The 20,862-nt window shown below is 40.3% G+C and overlaps 1 protein-coding gene across 23 annotated transcripts in view; it reads left to right on the forward strand.

Moving 5' to 3' along the window:
* Positions 1 to 17,837, forward strand: part of SLC38A1 (solute carrier family 38 member 1) — an 87,018-nt gene extending 69,181 nt beyond the window's left edge. For 8 of the 23 annotated variants that reach the window (XM_063785718.1, XM_063785719.1, XM_016923572.4 and 5 more), the window contains 4 exons: positions 2,144 to 2,262; positions 2,827 to 2,968; positions 3,070 to 3,167; positions 11,854 to 17,837. In XM_063785718.1, coding sequence (XP_063641788.1) covers positions 2,144 to 2,262; positions 2,827 to 2,968; positions 3,070 to 3,167; positions 11,854 to 11,955 — 461 coding nt within the window. In that variant the 3' untranslated portion in view covers positions 11,956 to 17,837. Of the gene's footprint in view, positions 1 to 2,143; positions 2,263 to 2,826; positions 2,969 to 3,069; positions 3,168 to 3,954; positions 4,168 to 4,615; positions 6,256 to 11,853 lie in introns of those variants that run through there. The other 15 variants (XR_010148030.1, XR_001708019.3, XR_010148031.1 and 12 more) reach the window with 5 other exon arrangements.
* Positions 17,838 to 20,862: the final 3,025 nt, after the last annotated feature.

Consider the following 20,862-nt stretch of genomic DNA (forward strand, 5'->3'; position numbering starts at 1 on the left):
AAACAATATTTATAATTTTTTTCTCCTAACAGTGTCCTTAAAAGAAATTGCATTTTAGAAGCATGCTACCTTTACTGAGGAAGGTTTAAAACTACATCAGAGAAGGCTTTCCTAATTGACACTGCAAATTGGGTCAGATTCCATTAATAGAATGGAGAGACAGAGACAGATGCTGAAAGTGAGAAAGAGCAGAGTGCTACACTCATGACACTCTGAGTTAATTAAAAATGAAACTTCTAATTGTTCACTGGGAGTCGGAGCCTTGCAAAGATCCAAAGGAATGATAGAAAATTTTTAAAAATGAAATCTGAAAAAGGGAACAAGTTTTCATATGTAACTTTTACTGACCCTGAATGAACAGTTTACCAGCTTTTACTGCTTCTTCATCCTCTCCTATTCAAATTATCCTGAAGCTTGATTTAACATCTTTCATTATCTTTATAATTGGGGACCTAATTTAAATATATATATGTGTATATATATGTGTGTCTATATATATGTGTATATATGTGTGTGTATATATATATATGTATGTATTTCACAATCTTCTCTACTAAATAATAATTCTTTGGGACTTTTTTCATAAACACAAATGTCTCAAAATTAAACACATTTAAAAATTATTAATTCAGCCTGGAGAAAAAGGCTACTCTGATTATACAGATATTATTATTGTTTTCACTAGCAATAGAGAATGGCATTGTCTAATGAATTCATAAATACCACATTTAATTTTTACATAAAAATGGTGTTGCTAAGGTGCATACAGAGTTGTACAGGGAGAGAGAGGCGGAGAACTTAATGTTAGTTGAAGTCTCACTGTTGTCTTGTTGAAGCTATAATTTTTCTTTGTAAATGCATTATTTTTCACATAGAATAGAACACTAAACACTTTTATTACTCTTGGATTAAATAAAAAGGATTAGCTATTTTTAAGTGGTTAGTTATTTTGAATTAAGGAAATTAGAACTAGTGAGATTTGTATTATAACTTATGGTTCTTTTTTGGAAACTGAGACCAAGCTCTATGGTACAGATTAGCATTTGAATTCCATGCTGAGGACCTTGAGACTGGCGCAGTGAGAGGCCCTTGCAGGAGACAGGAGGGGAAATTACCTCTTGTCAAAAGAGTGAGCAGTTTCATACTCTATGTGACTGCCATTCTAGCTTTGTTAGTCTTTGAAATAACACTTTCTGAAGTTCTGGATTGAGAAAAAGTTCAAAGTAGTACATAAGGCCAGGTACGGTGGCTTGCACCTGTGATCCCAGCATTTTGGGAGGCCAAGGTAGGTGGATAGCTTGAGCCCAGGAGTTCGAGACCAGCCTGGGCAACATAATGAGACCCCCATCTCTACAAAAAAATATATATATATATACAAAAATTAGCCAAGCATGGTGGCACACGCCTGTAGTCCCAGCTACTCAGGAGGCTGAGGCAGGAGGATTGCTTGTGCCCATGAAGCAGAGGTTGCAGTGAGCCAAAATGGCACTATGGCAACCATATTCCAGCCCGGGTGATAGAGCGAAACCCTGTCTCAACACACACACACACACACACACACACACACACACACACACAAAGTAGTACATAAACTAATTTTTTTTTTTTTTACAAGAACAACATACATGAAAGAGTGGAATTATTTCCTGATGGTGAAATTTCAACTAGTGTCTCTGCTGCTTGGCCACTTGAAGTTGACTTAACAAGAGAAGAGTTTGAAACAAGCCCCAAGGTGGCTTGTAGCACCCCCCACCCCACCCCCTCCCTGAGCAAGCCTGTGGCAGTTTGGTGTGGTTTGAAGAGTGGAGGGAAAGTCTAGATTAAGAGCAGCTTCGCGTTTCAACTGTATGTTTCATTCTCAAGCCCAGTGTACTCCTAGGTTTAATTTAGTCTAAATTAAGCATTCCCACTCCGTGTAGCTTCTTCCAGTGTTTACTTTAAATTTCTTTGCTAAGTCGCGTATGCACAGTGGAGCATGTCTTACATAGAGATTTTTCTTTCCAACCTGATTGTTTTAATAGACATTTTGAAACATTGCTTTTCTTGCCCTTTAGTTTACAGATTCTTTGTTTTTCAGAAAAACTGTCATTCAGCTATATACTTTGTCTCCTTTTAAAACCCTCTTGCTTTTCCCTCATTTTAGACAACGTGCAGTCCGACCTCCTTCACAAATATCAGAGTAAAGATGACATTCTCATCCTGACAGTGCGGCTGGCTGTCATTGTTGCTGTGATCCTCACAGTGCCGGTGTTATTTTTCACGGTGAGTAAGGGCCTCTGTGCAATATGAGAAAAGCTGAGGTCTCGGCTTTCCTTCTGCCTGCAGGAGCCCGTTGCAGAGAAAGCCTGCCCCAGGTAACTTTCCTGGGTTATTGAATCTGCATCTGGGAAAGATCCCAAGACTCGGTTCAGGCTCTTTGAAAAGCAAGTGGCATTCAGTGCGTCAGGGAGCCTCTGATGCAGTGAATCTCCATTCTAATTAATCTGACCCTGTTCTTTCCAAAGAAATGACAATAGAATGTTCAAATCTCAGTAGACATGAAGAGAGAATATAAAAAGAACAGAAATGAACATTCAAGTCTTAGATAAACCAAAGACAGAAATTACACCCCCCAACAAGAAAACTCTACTACTCATAAATAAAAATACTTTCCCTCTTAAGTCAAGCCCCCGTACTTCCAAAACTGTTAAGCTATCTATAAATTCACTAGGCATTACAAAACATTTCATGAATTCCTGTGCACCAATAAATCAGTTACTCTGTGGAGAAATGTCAATGTTGGCATGCTGTAGGCACTTACAGAATCTTTGTTTTCTTTTCTTGCAGGTTCGTTCATCTTTATTTGAACTGGCTAAGAAAACAAAGTTTAATTTATGTCGTCATACCGTGGTTACCTGCATACTCTTGGTTGTTATCAACTTGTTGGTGATCTTCATACCCTCCATGAAGGATATTTTTGGAGTCGTAGGTATGGCTTCATGACTTTGTGCTTGTCATTCTACAGTAGCTGTTTGCAGGGAAATTTTCACAATAGCAATGCTAAACTTTCTCTTTTGTCTTATTTTACAGGAGTTACATCTGCTAACATGCTTATTTTCATTCTTCCTTCATCTCTTTATTTAAAAATCACAGACCAGGATGGAGATAAAGGAACTCAAAGAATTTGGGTATGTCTCTTGCCAGCCACTCTAACTTTTCTGATTAGTTTTCCATTTAAATTTACAAAATAAATAGTCCACCTCTCTATCAAGACTACTTTCAGTTGCCTTGAAAGGAGGCAGAAGCCCTCTAGCTTTGCCACTTGGGAGATATTTAAAATATCATATCAGAATCTTCTCCCATCCCTCCAAATATCTTTTCTGGTTTTACTCTTTTTTTTTGAGATGGAGTCTCACTCTGTCGCCCAGGCTGGAGTGCAGTGGCCAGATCTCAGCTCACTGTAAGCTCCGCCTCCCGCGTTCATGCCATTCTTCTGCCTCAGAGAGTAGCTGGGACTACAGGCGCCCGCCACCATGCCTGGCTAATTTTTTTTCTTTTTTCTTTTTTTTTTTTTTTTTTGTATTTTTAGTAGAGACGGGGTTTCACCATGTTAGCCAGGATGGTCTGTATCTCCTGACCTCATGATCCGCCTGCCTCGGCCTCCCACAGTGCTGGGATTATAGGCATGAGCCATCGCGCCCGGCCCTCTGGTTTTACTGTTATTGTGCCTCAGCTTTTGTTCTGATCCAGGGCATGGCCAGTCAGAAGAATGGACATTCATCCTCCTGTGTCTCTATAGGACAGTGTCTAGTCTTCAGCAAGAGAGGAAGTGACGAGGGACTCACAGATGTTATGCAGTCCACTGTTTCCATATGATTTCTAGTCATGTAACTCCTCCCTACAGCCCAGGGAACATGCAATGCCTTAATTAAAATGTCTGAGTTAGCTTAAATAGTCTTTTTTATTATTTGACAGATATGCTTTGGAACAACAGACCTGGATTCAAAAACTACCTTTCTATATTGGGATTCTTGTTTCCAGGTCTGGTGAAGTTCAAGGGCATCTTGAACGTGGTGCACTTGGAGACAGTGAGGGAAGCAGGGGTGAAGTGGCTGCTACCTGAGTCCCTTCTGGAGCTCCATTTTGCTTGGTCTTGGAGAAGGCTTCTCAGCTGCCCTCCCAGCTAGTGTAAGCACTGCAATTGTACCTGTTACCTGAGTCAACAGATCCAGATGAGAGGTGTAGGCAGGAGGGTCATCCCTGTGCATTTAGGAAAAGCAGCACTGATGCTAGTAGAGCATCCAGTTCCCCAACATGATCACCCCTGAAGCCTTAATTCCCAAATCCTTTCAAGCCTTATCTGTAGGGGCTTAATGAGGACAGAGAGGAAGAAACAGTCACTCTGGCACAACAGGACAATATATTCAGATTAAATCTGAAAATGGTGGAGGCCTGCTGCCCATGAATTCTGAGCCTCTCCAACCCTGGTCCCATAATGAAACTAGTAGTAGGGTCTGCCAAATGGCATTAGACAAGGGTTCCATCTGTGTAAGGACCACTGGGAGTTAGACTGGACCTAGGATGGTATGCCATGTGCAGCCATGTCAACCCCCAACTTGCTCCTCTCCTTCCTTAGCTCTTTCTCTTCCTCCAGTTTCCAGTCCAGTCCTGTTGGCTCTCAGAATGCATCATCCTTCTCCCTGCAGCACTCTCACTGAACATGCTCAAGCGCAAGGAACTTATAATCTTGTGTTCTCTGGATTCTGGATTTAGTAATCTGTATTAGTCTGTTCTCACACTGCTAATAAAGAAATACCTGAGGTTGCTTCCAAGAGAGCCAAATAGGAACAGCTCTGGTCTGCAGCTCCCAGCAAGATCGATGTAGAAGATGGGTGATTTCTGCATTTCCAACTGAGGTACCTGGTTCATCTCATTGGGACTGGTTGGACAGTGGGTGCAGCCCATGGAAGGCGAGCTGCAGCAAGGTGGGGCGTCACCTCACCCAGGAAGCGCAAGGGGTCAGGGGATTTACCTTTCCCAGCCAAGGGAAGCCATGACAGACTGTAACTGGAGAAACGGTACACTCCTGACCAAATACTGCACTTTTCCCACAGTCTTAGCAACTGGCAGACCAGGTAATACCCTCTCGTGCCCGGCTCAGTGGGTTCCATGCCAATGGAGCCTTGCTCACTGCTAGCGCAACAGTCTAAGATCAACCTGCGACGCTGCAGCTTGATGCAGGGAGAGGCATCCAACATTGCTGAGGCTTGAGTAGCTCACAGTGTAAGCAAAGAAGCCCGGAAGCACAAGTTGGGCAGAGCTCATCGCTGCTCAGCAGGGCCTACTGCCTCTATAGATTCCACCTCTGGAGGCAGGGCATGGCAGAAAAAAACGCAGCAGACAGCTTTTGCAGACTTAAACATCCCTGTCTGACGGCTCTAAAGAGAGCAATGGTTCTCTCGGCATGGCATTTGAGCTCCAAGAACAGACAGACTGCCTCCTCAAGCAGGTCCCTGACCCCCATGTAGCTGGACTGGGAAACACCTCCCATCAGGGGCTGAGAGATACCTCAAACACGTGGGTGCCCCTCTGGGATGAAGCTTCCAGAGGAAGGATCAGGCAGCAATATTTGCTGTTCTGCAGCCTTTGCTGGTGATACCCAGGCAAACAGATTCTGGAGTGGACCTCCAGCAAACTCCAACAAACCTGCAGCTGAGGGGTCTGACTGTGGGAAGGAAAACTAACAAAGAGAAAGCAATAGCATCAACATCAACAAAAAGGACATCCACACCAAATCCCCATCTGTAGGTCACCAACATCAAAGACCAAAGGTAGATAAAACCACAAAGATGGAGAGAGAAACCAGAGCAGAAAAGCTGAAAATTCCAAAAAACAAGCACCTCTTCTCCTCCAAAGGATCGCAGCTCCTCGCCAGCAAGGGAACAAAACTAGACGGAGAATGAGTTTGACAAGTTGACAGAAGTAGGCTTCAGAAGGTTGGTAATAACAAACTTCTCTGAGCTAAAGGAGCATCTTCTAACCCATCGCAAAGAGGCTAAAAACTGTGGGAAAAAAAAAGGTTAGATGAATGGCTAACTAGAATAACCAGTGTAGAGAAGACCTCAAATGACCTGATGAAGCTGAAACCCACAGCACAAGAACTTCGAGACTCATGCACAAGCTTCAATAGCCGATTCGATCAAGTGGAAGAAAGGATATCAGTGATTGAAGATCAAATTAATGAAATAAAGTGAGAAGACAAGAATACAGAAAAAAGAGTGAAAAGAAATGAACAAAGCCTCCAAGAAATATGGGACTATGTGAAAAGACCAAATATACGTTTGACTGGTGTTCCTGAAAGTGACGGGGAGAATGGATCCAAGTTAGAAAACACTCTTCAGGATACTATCGAGGAGAACTTCCCCAATCTAGCAAGGCAGGCCAACATTCAAATTCAGGAAATACAGAGAACACCACAAAGATACTCCAAGAAGAGCAACCCCAAGACACATAATTGTCAGATTCACCAAGGTTGAAATGAAGGAAACAATGTTAAGGGCAGCCAGAAAGAGAGGTTGGGTTACCCACAAAAGGAAGCCTGTCAGACTAACAGCTGATCTCTCTGCAGAAACCCTACAAGCCAGAAGGGAGTGGGGGCCAATATTCAACATTATGAAAGAAAAGAATTTTCAACCCGGAATCTCCTATCCAGCCAAACTAAGCTTCATAAGTGAAGGAGAAATAAAATCCTTTACAGACAAGCAAATGCTGAGAGATTTTGTCACCACCAGGCCCGCCTTACAAAAGCTCCTGAAGGAAGCACTAAACATGGAAAGGACCAACCAGTACCAGCCACTGCAAAAACATGCCAAATGGTAAAGACCAGTGACGCTATGAAAAAACTGCATCAATTAACGAGCAAAATAACCAGCTAACATCATAATGACAGGATCAAATTCAAACATAACAATATTAACCTCAAATGTAAATGGGCTAAATGCCCCAATTAAAAGACAGAGAAAGGCAAATTTGATAAAGAGTTGAGAACCATCAGTGTGCTGTATTGAGGAGACCCATCTCATTTGCAAAGATGCACATAGGCTCAAAATAAAAGGATGGAGGAAGATCTACCAAGCAAATGGAAAGAAAAAAAAAAAAAAAAAAAAAAAAAAAAAAAAAAAAAAGCAGGACTTGCCATCCTAGTCTCTGATAAACCAGACTTTAAACCAACAAAGATCAAAAGAGATAAAGAGGGCCACTACATAGTGGTAAAGGGATCAATTCACCAAGAAGACCTAACTATTCTAAATATATATGCACCCAATACAGGAGCACCCAGATCCATAAAGCAAGTCCTTAAGAGACCTACGAAGAGACTTAGACTCCCACACAATAATAATGGGAGACTTTAACACCCCACTGTCAATATTAGACAGATCAACGAGACAGAAGGTTATCAAGGATATCCAGGACTTGAACTCAGCTCTGCACCAAGCGGACCTCATAGACATCTACAGAACTCTTCACTGCAAATCAAGACAATGTGCATTCTTCTCAGCACCACATTGCACTTATTCTAAAATTGGCCACATAATTGGTAGTAAAACACTCCTCCGCAAATGTAAAAGGACAGAAATCACAGCAAACTGTCTCTTAGACACAGTGCAATCAAATTAGAACTCAGGATTATGAAACTCACTCAAAACCACACAACTACATGGAAACTGAAAAACCTGCTCCTGAATGACTACTGGGTAAATAACAAAATGAAGGCACAAATAAAGATGTTATTTGAAACCAATGAGAACCAAGACACAATGTACCAGAATCTCTGGGACACATTTAAAGCAGTGTGTACAGGGAAATTTATAGCACTAAATGCCTTCAAGAGAAAGCAAGGAAGATCTAAAATCGACACCCCTACATCACAATTAAAAGAACTAGAGAAGCGAAGGCAAACAAATTCAAAAGCTAGCAGAAGGTAAGAAATAACTAAGATCGGAGCAGAATTGAAGGAGATAGAGACACCAAAAACCCTTCAAAAAATCAATGAATCCTGGAGCTGGTTTTTTGAAAAGATCAACAAAATTGATAGACCACTAGCAAGACTAACAAAGAAGAAAAGAGAGAAGAATCAAATAGATGCAATAAAAAATGATAAAGGGGATATCACCACCAATCCCACAGAAATACAAACTACCATCAGAGAATACTATAAACACCTCTACACAAATAAACTAGAAAATCTAGAAGAAATGTATAAATTCCTGGGCACATAAACCATCCCAAGACTAAACCAGGAAGAAGCTGAATCTCTGAATAGATCAATATCAGGTTCTGAAATTGAGGCAATAAATAATAGCCTACCAACCAAAAAAAAGTCCAGGACCAGAAGGAATCAGAGCCAAATTCTACCAGAGGTACAAAGAGGAGCTGGTACCATTCCTCCTGAAACTATTTCAATCAGTAGAAAGAGGGAATCCTCCCTAACTCATTTTATGAGGCTAGCTCATCCTGTTATCAAAGCCTGGTAGAGACACAACAAAAAAAGAGAATTTTAGGCCAATATCCCTGAGGAACATTGATTTGAAAATCCTCAGTAAAATACTGGCAAACCAAATCCAGCAGCATATCAAAAAGCTTATCCACTGTGATAAAGTCAGCTTCATCCCTGGGATGCAAGGCTGCTTCAACATATGCAAATCAATAAATGTAATCCATCACATAAACAGAACCAATGACAAAAACCACATGATTATCTCAATAGATGCAGAAAAGGCCTTTGACAAAATTCAACAGTGCTTCATGCTAAAAACTCTCAATAAACTAGGTATTGATGGAACATATCTCAAAATAATAAAGAGCTATTTATGACAAACCCACAGCCAATATCATACTGAATGGGCAAAAACTGAAAGCATTCCCTTTGAAAACTGGCACAAGACAAGGATGCCCTCTTTCACCACTCCTATTCAACATAGTGTTGGAAGTTCTGGCTAGGGCAATCAGGCACAAGAAAGAATGAAAAGGGTATTCAATTAGGAGAGGAGGAAGTCAAATTGTCTCTGTTTGCAGATGATCCCCGATTGTGTATTTAGAAAACCCCATTGTCTCAGCCCAAAATCTCCTTAAGCTGATAAGGAACTTCAGCAAAGTCTCAGGATACAAAATCAATGTGCAAAAATCACAACCATTCCTATACACCAATAATAGACAAACAGTCGATCATGAGTGAAATCCCATTCACATTTACTCTAAAGAGAATAAAATACCTAGGAAGCCGACTTACAAGGGATGTGAAGGACCTCTTCAAGGAGAACTACAAACCACTGCTCAACGAAATAAAAGAGGACAGAAACAAATGGAAGAACATTCCATGCTCATGGATAGGAAGAATTAATATCGTGAAAATGGCCATACTGCCCAAGGTAATTTATAGATTCAATGCTATCCCCATCAATCTACCACTGACTTTCTTCACATAATTGGAAAAAACTACTTTAAAATTCATATGGAACCAAAAAAGAGCTCACATAGTCAAGACAATCCTATGCAAAAAGAACAAGCTGGAAGCATCATGCTACCCGACTTCAAACTGTACTACAAGGCTACAGTAACGAAAACAGCATGGTACTGGTACCAAAACAGATAATATGGACCAATGGAACAGAACAGAGGCCTCAGAGTTAACACCACACATCTACAACCATCTGATCTTTGACAAACCTGACAAAAACAAGAAATGGGGAAAGGATTCCCTATTTAATAAATGGTGCTGAGAAAACTGGCTAGCCATATGTAGAAAGCTGAAACTGAATCCCTTCCTTACACCATATACAAAAATTAACTCAAGATGGGTTAAAGACTTAAAGGTAAGACCTAACACCATAACAACCCTAGAAGAAAACCTAGGCAATACCATTCAGGACATAGATATGGGCAAAGACTTCATGATTAAAACACAAAAAGCAATGGCAACAAAAGCCAAAATAGACAAATGGGATCTAATTCAACTAAAGAGCTTCTGCACAGCAAAAGAAACGACCATCAGAGTAAATAGGCAACCTATAGAATGGGAGAAAATCTTTGCAGTCTACCCATCTGACAAAGGGCTAATATCCAGAATCTACAAAGAACTCAAACAAATTTACAAGAAAAAAGCAACCCCATCAAAAAGTGGGCAAAGGATATGAACAGACACTTCTCAAAAGAAGACATTTATGCAGTCAACAGACACATGAAAAAATGCTCATCATCACTGGTCATCAGAGAAATGCAAATCAAAACCACAATGAGATACCATCTCACACCAGTTAAAATGGCGATCATTAAAAAGTCAGAAGACAACAGACGCTGGAGAGGATGTGGAGAAATAGGAACACTTTTACACTGTTGGTGGGAGTGTAAATTAGTTCAACCATTGTGGAAGACAGTGTGGCGATTCCTCAAGGATCCAGAACTAGAAATACCATTTGACCCAGCAATCCCATTACTGGGTATATACCCAAAGGATTATAAATCATGCTACTATAAAGACACATGCACATGTATGTTTATTGTGGCACTATTCACAATAGTGAAGACTTGGAACCCCAAATGTCCATCAATGATAGACTGGATTAAGAAAATGTGGCACCTGTACACCATGGAATCGTATGCAGCCATAAAAAAAGGATCAGTTCATGTCCTTTGCAGGGATGTGGATGAAGCTAGAAACCATCATTCTAAGCAAACTATCACAAGGACAAAAAACCAAACACTGCATGTTTTCACTCATAGGTGGGAGTTGAACAATGAGAACACATGGACACAGGACAGAGAATATCACACACCAGGGCCTGTCGTGGGGTGGGGGGCCCGGGGAGGGATAGCATTAGGAGAAATACCTAAGATAAATTACAAGTTGATGGGTGCAGCAAACCAACATGGCACATGTATACCTATGTAACAAACCTACACATTGTGCACATGTACCCTAGAACTTAAAGTATAATAATAAAAAAAAATACCTGAGACAGGGTAATTTATAAAGGAAGGAGGTTTAATTGACTCACAATTCCACATGACTGGGGAGGCCTCACAATCATAGCGGAGGGCAAACAAGGAGCAAAGTCACGTCTTACATGGTGGCAGGCAGAGCGCATGTGCAGGGTAACTCCCCTTTATAAAACCACCAGATCTCATGAGATTTATTCACCATCACGAGCACAGCATGGGAAAGACCCGCCCCCAGGATTCAATTACCTCCTACCAGGTAACTCCCATGACATGTGGGAATTATGGGAGCTAAAATTCAAGATGAGATTTGGGTAGGGACACAGCCAAACCATATCATCATCTGTCCACCTATGGCCTTCTTCAGCCCTTCAGGTAACTTAGTTTTTGACACCTGTTTCCTATTTCACTTAATCAAATCTATTTTGCTTTTGTATGTTTTTTTTCCACTTTTTCAAACAGAAATGTTTGCTTGCCAGTGATAAGCTAAGTTGGTAGGTAATGAATAACAAAATGACCTGGATATTTTCTAAGGCCTTTTTTCCCCCCTTGGTTGTAATCTTAGTTTGAGAGAAGCCATAAGGATACCCAGTTATTTGTAGAATGGATACATACACTTGAAGTGACCATGAAGTCAAAGAATGGGACATAGAGGACTACTCTGCTTAGCTTGTTTTTTTTTTTTCCTATTTTCCCATCCTTGCAGAATCAGATTCATAAAATTTTAGAAAGATTCTCACAGTTCAGCCATGGTTGTGACAAACTCTGAATACCAGAGGACACAAAGGGAGAGGAAAAACTGTTCTATTTTTTTTCCCCAGGTACATGTGGAAAATTTTTGCTGCACTGAAAATAACCCTTGCCTTTCTCTTGCTCCAGGCTGCCCTTTTCTTGGGCCTGGGGGTGTTGTTCTCCTTGGTCAGCATTCCCTTGGTCATCTATGACTGGGCCTGCTCATCGAGTAGTGACGAAGGCCACTGAAACCCGCCGAGAAAAAGAAACATCCCTGTTGTCTGCTCAGTCAAGTCCCCACACATCAGCAATCTCTCACCACTTCTTTTGCAAGTTTACAGAAGCAAACAGAAATGTACAGGATACTTAAAATGGAATAACTTTTTGGTTGCAAAACAGAGACATGGTTCTATAATGCTTCATGTCCCTCCAAGATTTGAGATCAATTTAGGGATTGTGAATTTTTTTTTCAAATTTCATACAATCATATTTCCCAGTACTTTTCACAATCATTTTTTACCCATCTAACTCTATGTTTTGTGGCTTCCCGGTCTCTTAGAACTTTGAAAACATGATATACAATCATGTTTATTTATTATACATCCAGATTCTGAAATAATTTTCCTACTGATGTTCAGCTCACACTATCTGTACCTTTTTAGAAGAGAAAAGAATCTTGAATTGTATATATTTATTTTGCTTTACACAAAAAAATGGTTTCGTAAATAATTTGCCTATTTTGGTTAATATAGCACATGGAGATAATCATCTGAAAGTTATAGGGCACTGCCACTGCTGAATCAGAGCATGCCCAATATTTGAGGTGGCTCTGATTTCCTGGCAGCTGAACTCGGGTAGTCCAGTGGCCTAGCTGGTACCACATCTATTCCCATCCAGAGACATTCTCTGGCAAGTGTTCTCAGCTGAAAAGTGGTTGGGGATGATTCTTACCTTGGTAATTAAATGAAGCTACACATTTGGGTAATCTAGCAAATGAAGTATTTTTTCCCTCTTGGCAACTTGTGTCAGAGTTACTCTGGTCTGAGTCAGCTTTCGCTGGGGAAAACCTATGGAACCTACTGCAAAAAGATTGTCCAAAATGCCTAAGAAAATACTCCTCTGATGCGTTTAGCCTTCAACCCTACCTGTCTTGCTGAAGGGAGAAAAATGTTTTAGTACATTATAGGCCCAGCAGCTTTTATTCATGTCCACCAGCTAGTTGCACAGAGAATCATGTGTACCTAACTAAGGATGATCTAGGATAAGTAACTCCTGTTTTATATTGAGTATTTTAGGGAAGTCTTTAAAAGACTTGTTTTATATCTATAAAGCTAGGTTATTACAAATACAAGAATTTTGTACCTTAAATAAGCCTCATTTCTATTTCTTCTTCATTAATTCTCCATCTAGTCTTGTGAAAAAAAAAAAAACCTCAGAGATAGTCTTTTTGAAGAGCTTCTGACAGAATCACTGAGTACCTTCCTTCCCCCAGATGAGGAAGACAAGGGGGTCTCAGTGTCTGTGCTGTCTCCTCTTCTCTTCCCCAACCAAGGACTGTGCCATTACTGCCCATCTCAACTGTCCATGCAGGAGGACAGAGTTGCCTGGTACTCTTACCCTTGTCCCTCTCCTAAAGGGAGCACAAGGAAACTGAAGAGACTGAAAAAGAAGAGTTTGTAGCTGAAAAAGAATAGGGATAGCAAGGAAACCCAGAACTGCATTCCCCTAAGTGGGGCCATCCCATGTGATTGAACTGTCCATAGCTTGCCTATGGTGAGAAATGTGCATGCTCCGTGAGCTGGTCTCTTGAAACAGGACTTATGCTTCCTCTATATTCTGGTTAAATTTTCCAAACACATAAGTTCACTGAGCACAGATTTCTTATCCAGAGACAAGTAGAATCTAACCGCAGACTGTTGGCAGAGTTTCCAGGCACTTAGCCATGTTCCCTTCCTGATTCAAATCCCCAAAGGCCTTCACTCTCACTGAGAATCACACTACTGTCCCATAGATAAGGCAGGCATTGAAGCACCTGTCGTGATCCTCTAGGGGGGAGAATGAAAGGTTATTTCCTGCATTGCATCATCATAGCTTTTAATATAATGCTACAGAATCATATCCACATTAGGTTAGAGTTCAGATATTTGGATATGAATACCTAACCGAGCCATATCCATGGCCATCTCTGTCCTTTTCAGCAATGTTTTCCATATGATATTAGCAATGACAGAAACAGAACAAGCCAAGATCCAGTCAGTTCTTGGGAGCTTGTCTAGAGCACCAAGTAATGAAATAGCCAGGTAGTGGGATGACCGTACCTTTAAAAATACATAATTTAGTTTGCAAGCTATATTATGCTACTTTCTATTTTCCTCGTTACTTTATAGCAATTCATTTTACCCTCACAAAGTCAATTTAGAACCTTATCATTAACTGGGATGTGTAGTGATATTTTTGGGCCTTTGGGTTTCATGTGTCAATACAAGGAATATTTATTTAAAATAGATTTATTTAGAGGAGGCACAGTGTTGTTGATCTGTGTGACACCACCCATATTTTTAAAAACCTTTGTATGTTTCTCTAAATTTGTTGTTGACTGAATATAATAGACCCTACCATAATTTGTCAAATATCACTGATTAGTTACATCCTTTGTGTGGGATTAGCTGTAAAGTATACTGCTCTTATTCTTATTCAGAATAGTTAATTGGTAGCCAGAAATACATGTATCACAGATGTTAGGTCGAATTTAAACAGCACAGTCAAGTGCTATGGAAGTTTTTCTGCTAAATTAGTAGATTAAAGAATACTATACCCTAGGCATGGGGAGCAGCATGTTTTCCTTTGGTAGGTAGGATCTCTATACTAGTGAACAGTGCCAGTTTCACACTTTGGATTTAGAACTGTTCTCTAGTTATTGTAACACAGAATACTGTCAATCCCTAATTTACTTAATGTTACTTATTGGAAGTGGGGCTGATGAAATACGCACAGGAGGGAAATCTACTGTGTTTAGGCACAGGCAGCCCCAGTGTATAAGGAGATCATATTCCAAAAGGTTGTCAGTTGGTTGTTTGCAACCTGGAATGTATTTTCCTTTAGAGACCTGGTTATCCATGGTGGTTAGGCCCCTAGAGCAGCTGGAAAAGATGATCAAACCCATAGGTTAGCTGACATCGAATAATGTAATAGGTTTGCTAAAGAATCTAACCATCAAATATAATATTGTTTCCAGGGAGGGTGTTTGTTCAGAGTTGCCTGTTAGTAGAATCTGGACTGTCCATCCCAGCCAAATCCCACCTACTGGACAGTAGGGGTAGAGATGCCACCAGACTACAGGTGACCAGATTGGCCTGAAACATGGTGTCCAGTAAAAACGGGGAGGAATAAGTCCATGACTGCCGGAGAGCTTGGTGGTAGGAGGAGGGTGAAGGAGGGTGAGGGGGCCTCTCATGGGTCAGAAACCTCCAGGGACATCCCTCAGCTGGTAACTCTGCTGTTGTCCGGAGGGTTCAGGCTTGGTCTGCCTTCTTCTGTTTGTCTGACTTTTGGCTCCTATGGTTCATCTCCTGCCCTGCCCACCACAGAAAAGGATGCTGCTGCACAGCTTCTCCAATGTACCAGTCATTGAGGCCAGCACGCAGCACTTTTAATGTTTTTAGTGCTAGTAACTGTGTTTTAACTCTCCAGGAATAAGCTGGGAGGTTAGAAAACAAGAAAAAAGGGGGAAAAAGAAACCTCTCCACCCACTTTCCTTTTTTACAGTTACAGACCCTGTTGAGAAAAAGAAGCACCCAGATGGGTGATGGTGATAGGGCTTGTGGTGGACACAGGGTTGTGGTAAGATTCCTCAGTGCTTCGGAGAGCACCTAAGACTGTTACCCTGGAACTGACTGCTTTCTAGAGCTTGATTCATGCCTCTAAGCCAGTGGTTCTCAAAGTGTGGCCCCTAGACCAGTAGCATCAGCATCATCGGGGACCTCATTAGAATGCAGATTCTCAGCCCCCTCCCAGACATGGTGAAGTCAGAAGCTCTCAGGGAAGGACTCAGCAGATGATTCTAAAGCGCATCAAGTTTGAGAACCACCGTAAGCCAATGAGTCTCCCTTTTACTTTCCATTAGTCCTACCTCACCAGATGATTCCTAGGACTCATGGTGCAACATACAGGAGCCAGGCTTTAGGGAGGGGAGGAAAGGAGCCTGGCGGCAGGGGTCTCTGCAATGGCAAGAAAGTGAGTGAATCCAGCGCTGCCACCTGGTTATCCCCTTCTCGTTGAAAATAGCAGCGCAGGTGCAAATTCCTAAACACTGGCTGCCTGCACTCGGTGTTACCTCGGGCTGAGGCATGATAATATTTTATTTTTTAAAGCTGTGAGGAAATGAAAGTGAGGCTTTGGTTGGGGCGAGGCAGTTGTGAAAGAAATTAAAATAAAAGACCCTTTGTAAATGCAGACTTAGAAGAAATACTGAATTTGTGTGAGAAGTTCTCCAATGTTTGTGTTAATCGTGTGGTGATAATCCTGTCCTCCTTTTAAAGCGAATTCTCTACTGAAAGGTCTGCTCTGCTTAAGGAGCTACAAACTGCTCTCAAAAGAATGAAATACTGAGTTCCAATTCAGTGGGGCACAGTGTTGGACTATGGCACATTTAGTTGGAGTCGGGGGGAGGTCAGGAATATGATCAGATAATGGATTTTATACCTTAGAGCAAAATCTATTAGTCTCTCTCAGTTTATCAATTTAAATGGCTTTAGGCTTATAGGGGGTGTAAACTTTATAATTCTCCCATTCAAGTTTACAGCAAACATCTAGCCACCTTCAAAACAAAGAAGATACAGACCATCATTTAGCAATACTAATACATGATTTTCCTTGGGGATGGCAGGTTTGAGAATCCTTTAGCAACAGGACATACTTCCCCTAAATTACAGTGAATTATTTATAACGAGATAAAGCTTTCAGGTACAAGCTGAAGGTGGGGTGTCTAACAACTAAAAACTATCACTAAATCTCAAAGAGAAAGTTCTTGCAAAATATGTAAAGTTCACAAGGTGCAGACATTTTCCTTCTTTAGGCTTTTATCTAAGGAAGGGCTATGAAACTGGGCCCATCTGTATACAGGCTCAAATTTACGTTTTTAAAGGAAGAATCTATGCAGCTGAGGCTTATTGCAGGAAATACTTCATTTGTATGTAAATATTATTGTAAATAAATAGGAGGCTGTATATTTTTGAAGTTGTTGATCCGCACTGAAATAGAAGTCTCTAGGATCTGCATATAAACAATAAATGTTTCCTAGATATTAGTGGTTTTGTTTGGGAATTAGAAAAATTTACATTCTCTCCCAGGTAACATAGTTCTCTCAATGTAAACTTGGAACCTGAAACCCTACTTAATTTAGAGAAAGAAATGTCTGAGAAATAGTTCCCTTGATTTCTTATGCTGGCATTAAGATCAATTATTTAACAGATAGTCCTCTGAGATACAAATAAGGAATATTTAGACACAAATCCTTGTCCTATAGAAACAGATATACCCAAATGACAAATTGTTTCTTCATAATGATCTTCCATTTTTAACACTGATACCACTACACAGTACATATGAAAACAGAAGCTGGGGAGAAGAATGTTTTTTTCACAATTGAATTGCTGCATTTCTCAAACTTTGGGATCTATGAAAGCGGGGAGAGGGAACCTGAATATTAATTATGAGCACAAATTTGAAGGAAAGAAAACAACCATTATCTAATCAAGCTTTGAAAGTCCTGCATGTTTGCCTTTTATTTTAGTGTTGACGCCAACATAGACTGTCTAAGGTATTTTTTTCCCCAAACACTTGAATCTTGGTCGTTGGTATGTAATCCACTCTCTAGAGTCCAGTGTACTTTAGACTTCATCTGAGTCCGGTACATGTACCACACTACTGTTTTATTAATGTAAAAACCTTGTAAATGAATTTCAGATGGGTGATTTAAGTGAGTCACAAGTCACAAAACTTTGCTATTCATAGTTAATCAAATAGAACTGGGTTTTTTTTTTCAGGGTGTGAAATAAAGAAATATAAGAAGTTCTGTTCTATAACTGCTCTGTTAACATAGTTTTTAAACATTAAAAAATGTGAACTAAAAATATTTAAAAATTTTGTGTTTGTTCTTTTGCAATGCAATACTAAAATGGGGCAGTCGTGTACTATATACACTATTCAGGATTGCTGGAGAAGGGTTATACATATTTGTCAGTGTTCTAGATCATAGAAGGTTATATATTTAAGCACCCTAACGTAAATATTTTAAAAAATACTTCTGATAGAAGTCTATCTGGTCTGAAACATATACCATATTTCTCCATTCTTCATAATCAGAGTAGATTCACCATAATATTTTCTTTTTTAAGTCAAGTTTACCTTTATAAGTATTAATTTCTGCCCTGTGTTGTAGGAAGGAGTTGAGTCTTCCTCTACCCACATTGCTGCCACCTATAAAAGAAGAAATTCTATCAACACTTCAATTCTCAGTAACTATTGGGTCAAAGCTAGTGCAGCCTTGTCTTTTTATCCATCACCAACTCCTCTCCAGCATCTTAGAAAGGCTTTACCAGACCAGCAAGATGGCCAAAGTCTGATATCCAAGTTCTTCTTGTGGACAGGGCTAGCACAGGAATAGCCTGGGTCTTTTACGGTGTGGCTGGGAATGAAGACCCCGTTGATGAACTCTTCTGGCCTACCCAGGTGACAGCAGTGCATTCTGTAGGGCCTCGGTGGCACACACGCAAAACTCAAAGTAGAAACCTGGGGTACGGGAGTCCAAGTCATGTTCTCCAATATAACTTCTTTAGGAATAAAGCTGATATTTTTATCCTTACATGCCTCCTATGCCTACTTCTTAATTGATCAAAACCCCAAGGGCAAAGGGTGTGAGTGGGTAATTAGCACTTTTAAACTCAAGCAGTGGTAAAAGTTAAAAGACTATTGAGAATCTGAGCAGATTTTGTTCCAAATTGAAAGGGCCAGTCCTGCAGTGCCTTTGATAGTTCTGGCTTCTTCCTTCTACTCTCCCTCCATGAGTATTTGCTAATACTGTTCCATTCCGTCCTTTTTTACACAGAATTGTCAGGGAAGAGCTATTCTCCGCCTTTCCCATGGAATTAACTATGGGCTTGTATTAGGGCTCTCCAGAGGGACAGAATTAATAGGATATGTGTATATATGAAAGAGAGTTTATTAGGGAGAGTTGGCTCACATGATCACAAGGCGAAGTCTCACAATAGGCCGTCTGCAAACTGGGGAAGAAAGAAGCCAGTAGTGGCTCAGTCCGAGTCCAAAAGCCTCAAAAGTAGGTAAGCTGACAGTGCAGCCTTCAGTCTGTGGCCAAAGGCCAGAGAGCCCCCAACAAACCCCTGGTGTAAGTCCCAGAGTCCAAAAGCCAAAGAACCTAGAGTCTGATGTCCAAAGGCAGGAGGAATAGAAGGAAGCATCCAGCATGGGAGAAAGATGAACACCAGAAGACTCAGCAAGCCAGCTTAGCCCGTCTTGTTCCACCTGCTTTGTTCTAGCCATGCTGGCAGCTTATTGGATGGTGCCCACCTCCACTGAGGATGGGTCTTCCTCTCCCAGTCCACTGACTCAAATGTCAATCTCCTCTGGCAACCCCCTTGCAGATGCACCCAGAAACAATACTTTACCAGCTATCTAGGCATCCTTCAGTCCAATCAAGTTGACACCTAATATTAACCATCACGGGGCTTAATGATAACTTTGCAACTCAGATGTCCTGTTGTCTTACTTTCTAGATTTATAATTGTGTTCTACCTAGTTTGGAAAGGGTGGATGAGGCCCAAATAACTAGGCCAATTTTTGAATATCAATTTTTAAAAATCTTTTATTAGTTTACATGTTAGGCTAATCCAAGTTGGTAGAATAATCTGCTCATTGGGAGAGTCAGTACACCACCAAAATAACCTGCCAAATTATCCAAATTATATAAAGCCATAGCACTTAGAATTGAACTGGGTACAAATAAATAAATAGATCATAATAGTGAATGCATAAATGATCCAAAAAATACCAGAAAGGTGGCCTTTCAAATCAATGGGGAAAAATAAAGGTTACTTAATAAATGATAGGAAAAAATACATAGTTTTTGAAGAAAATGAAACCAGATTTCTATATTACCCCTTATGTCTAAAGAGAACTTAGATATATTAAAGACTTTAAATAACACATGTGTAAATATATCTATTTTTATAAGCATGAAACCATGACTTAAATAAAGTATGTGTCAAAAAATTTAGTTAGCTTATTAATTAAGGAACAAGTAATGTGTTTAAAAATTGGTCCAAAGGAGAACTCAAAGAACAGATACATATATCAGCAATCAGGAATTCTAAAATGAATTTGCTAATAGATGCAAAACTGGCCTGTCCACAGGGGGAAATTAATTGCATCTTTTTTTTTATGTACTTTAAGTTTTAGGGTACATGTGCACAATGTGCAGGTTAGTTAAATATGTATACATGTGACATGCTGGTGCGCTGCACCCACTAACTCGTCATCTAATTAATTGCATCTTAATCAGACAGAATTATTTTGTATGTCTGGACAATAATCATTTCCATCTCTCAGTTTTCTACAATTTAGAGGGTTATAAAGTAGCTCAAAAACCAAAAAAAAGGGGGTGCGAGGCAAAATTCTTATAGAATCAGATAACCCAGAAGCAGCATATAATATTTCGTTGAAAGTACACCCACCCAGTAATCTTTTTTGCTTCTTTTAAAGTCTTTCCAGTTTCCCTAACAACTTCCCCTTTGTGACTATAAAAATCTCAAAGATTATTCTTGGTCATAAAAAGAATGGTCCCATTAGCCTTGGCCTGATTATTTGCATGGGTGCGGCAAGGGTGTTAATTAACCACATAAGCTTCCTTGAGTTTGGTTTGCAATTCTAGAGCTATGTACTATTGAACAGCTACTGGAGCCATAGAACTACACTTTTAAAAGTCTCTATGGGTTGAGGAGGAAAAAGTCTCCATCATTTGCTAGCTCAGGGCTAGGAAAGCAAGCCCGAGAGACTCCACCATATTCACCTCTACCATCTATAGATTTGGATGAATTCCTTTCTACTTGAGTTCGCTTAAATTTACTAAGGTTCATGGCCTGC

Source organism: Pan troglodytes, chromosome 10, assembly GCF_028858775.2.
Source record: "Pan troglodytes isolate AG18354 chromosome 10, NHGRI_mPanTro3-v2.0_pri, whole genome shotgun sequence".
NCBI classification, from domain to species: Eukaryota; Metazoa; Chordata; class Mammalia; order Primates; family Hominidae; genus Pan; species Pan troglodytes.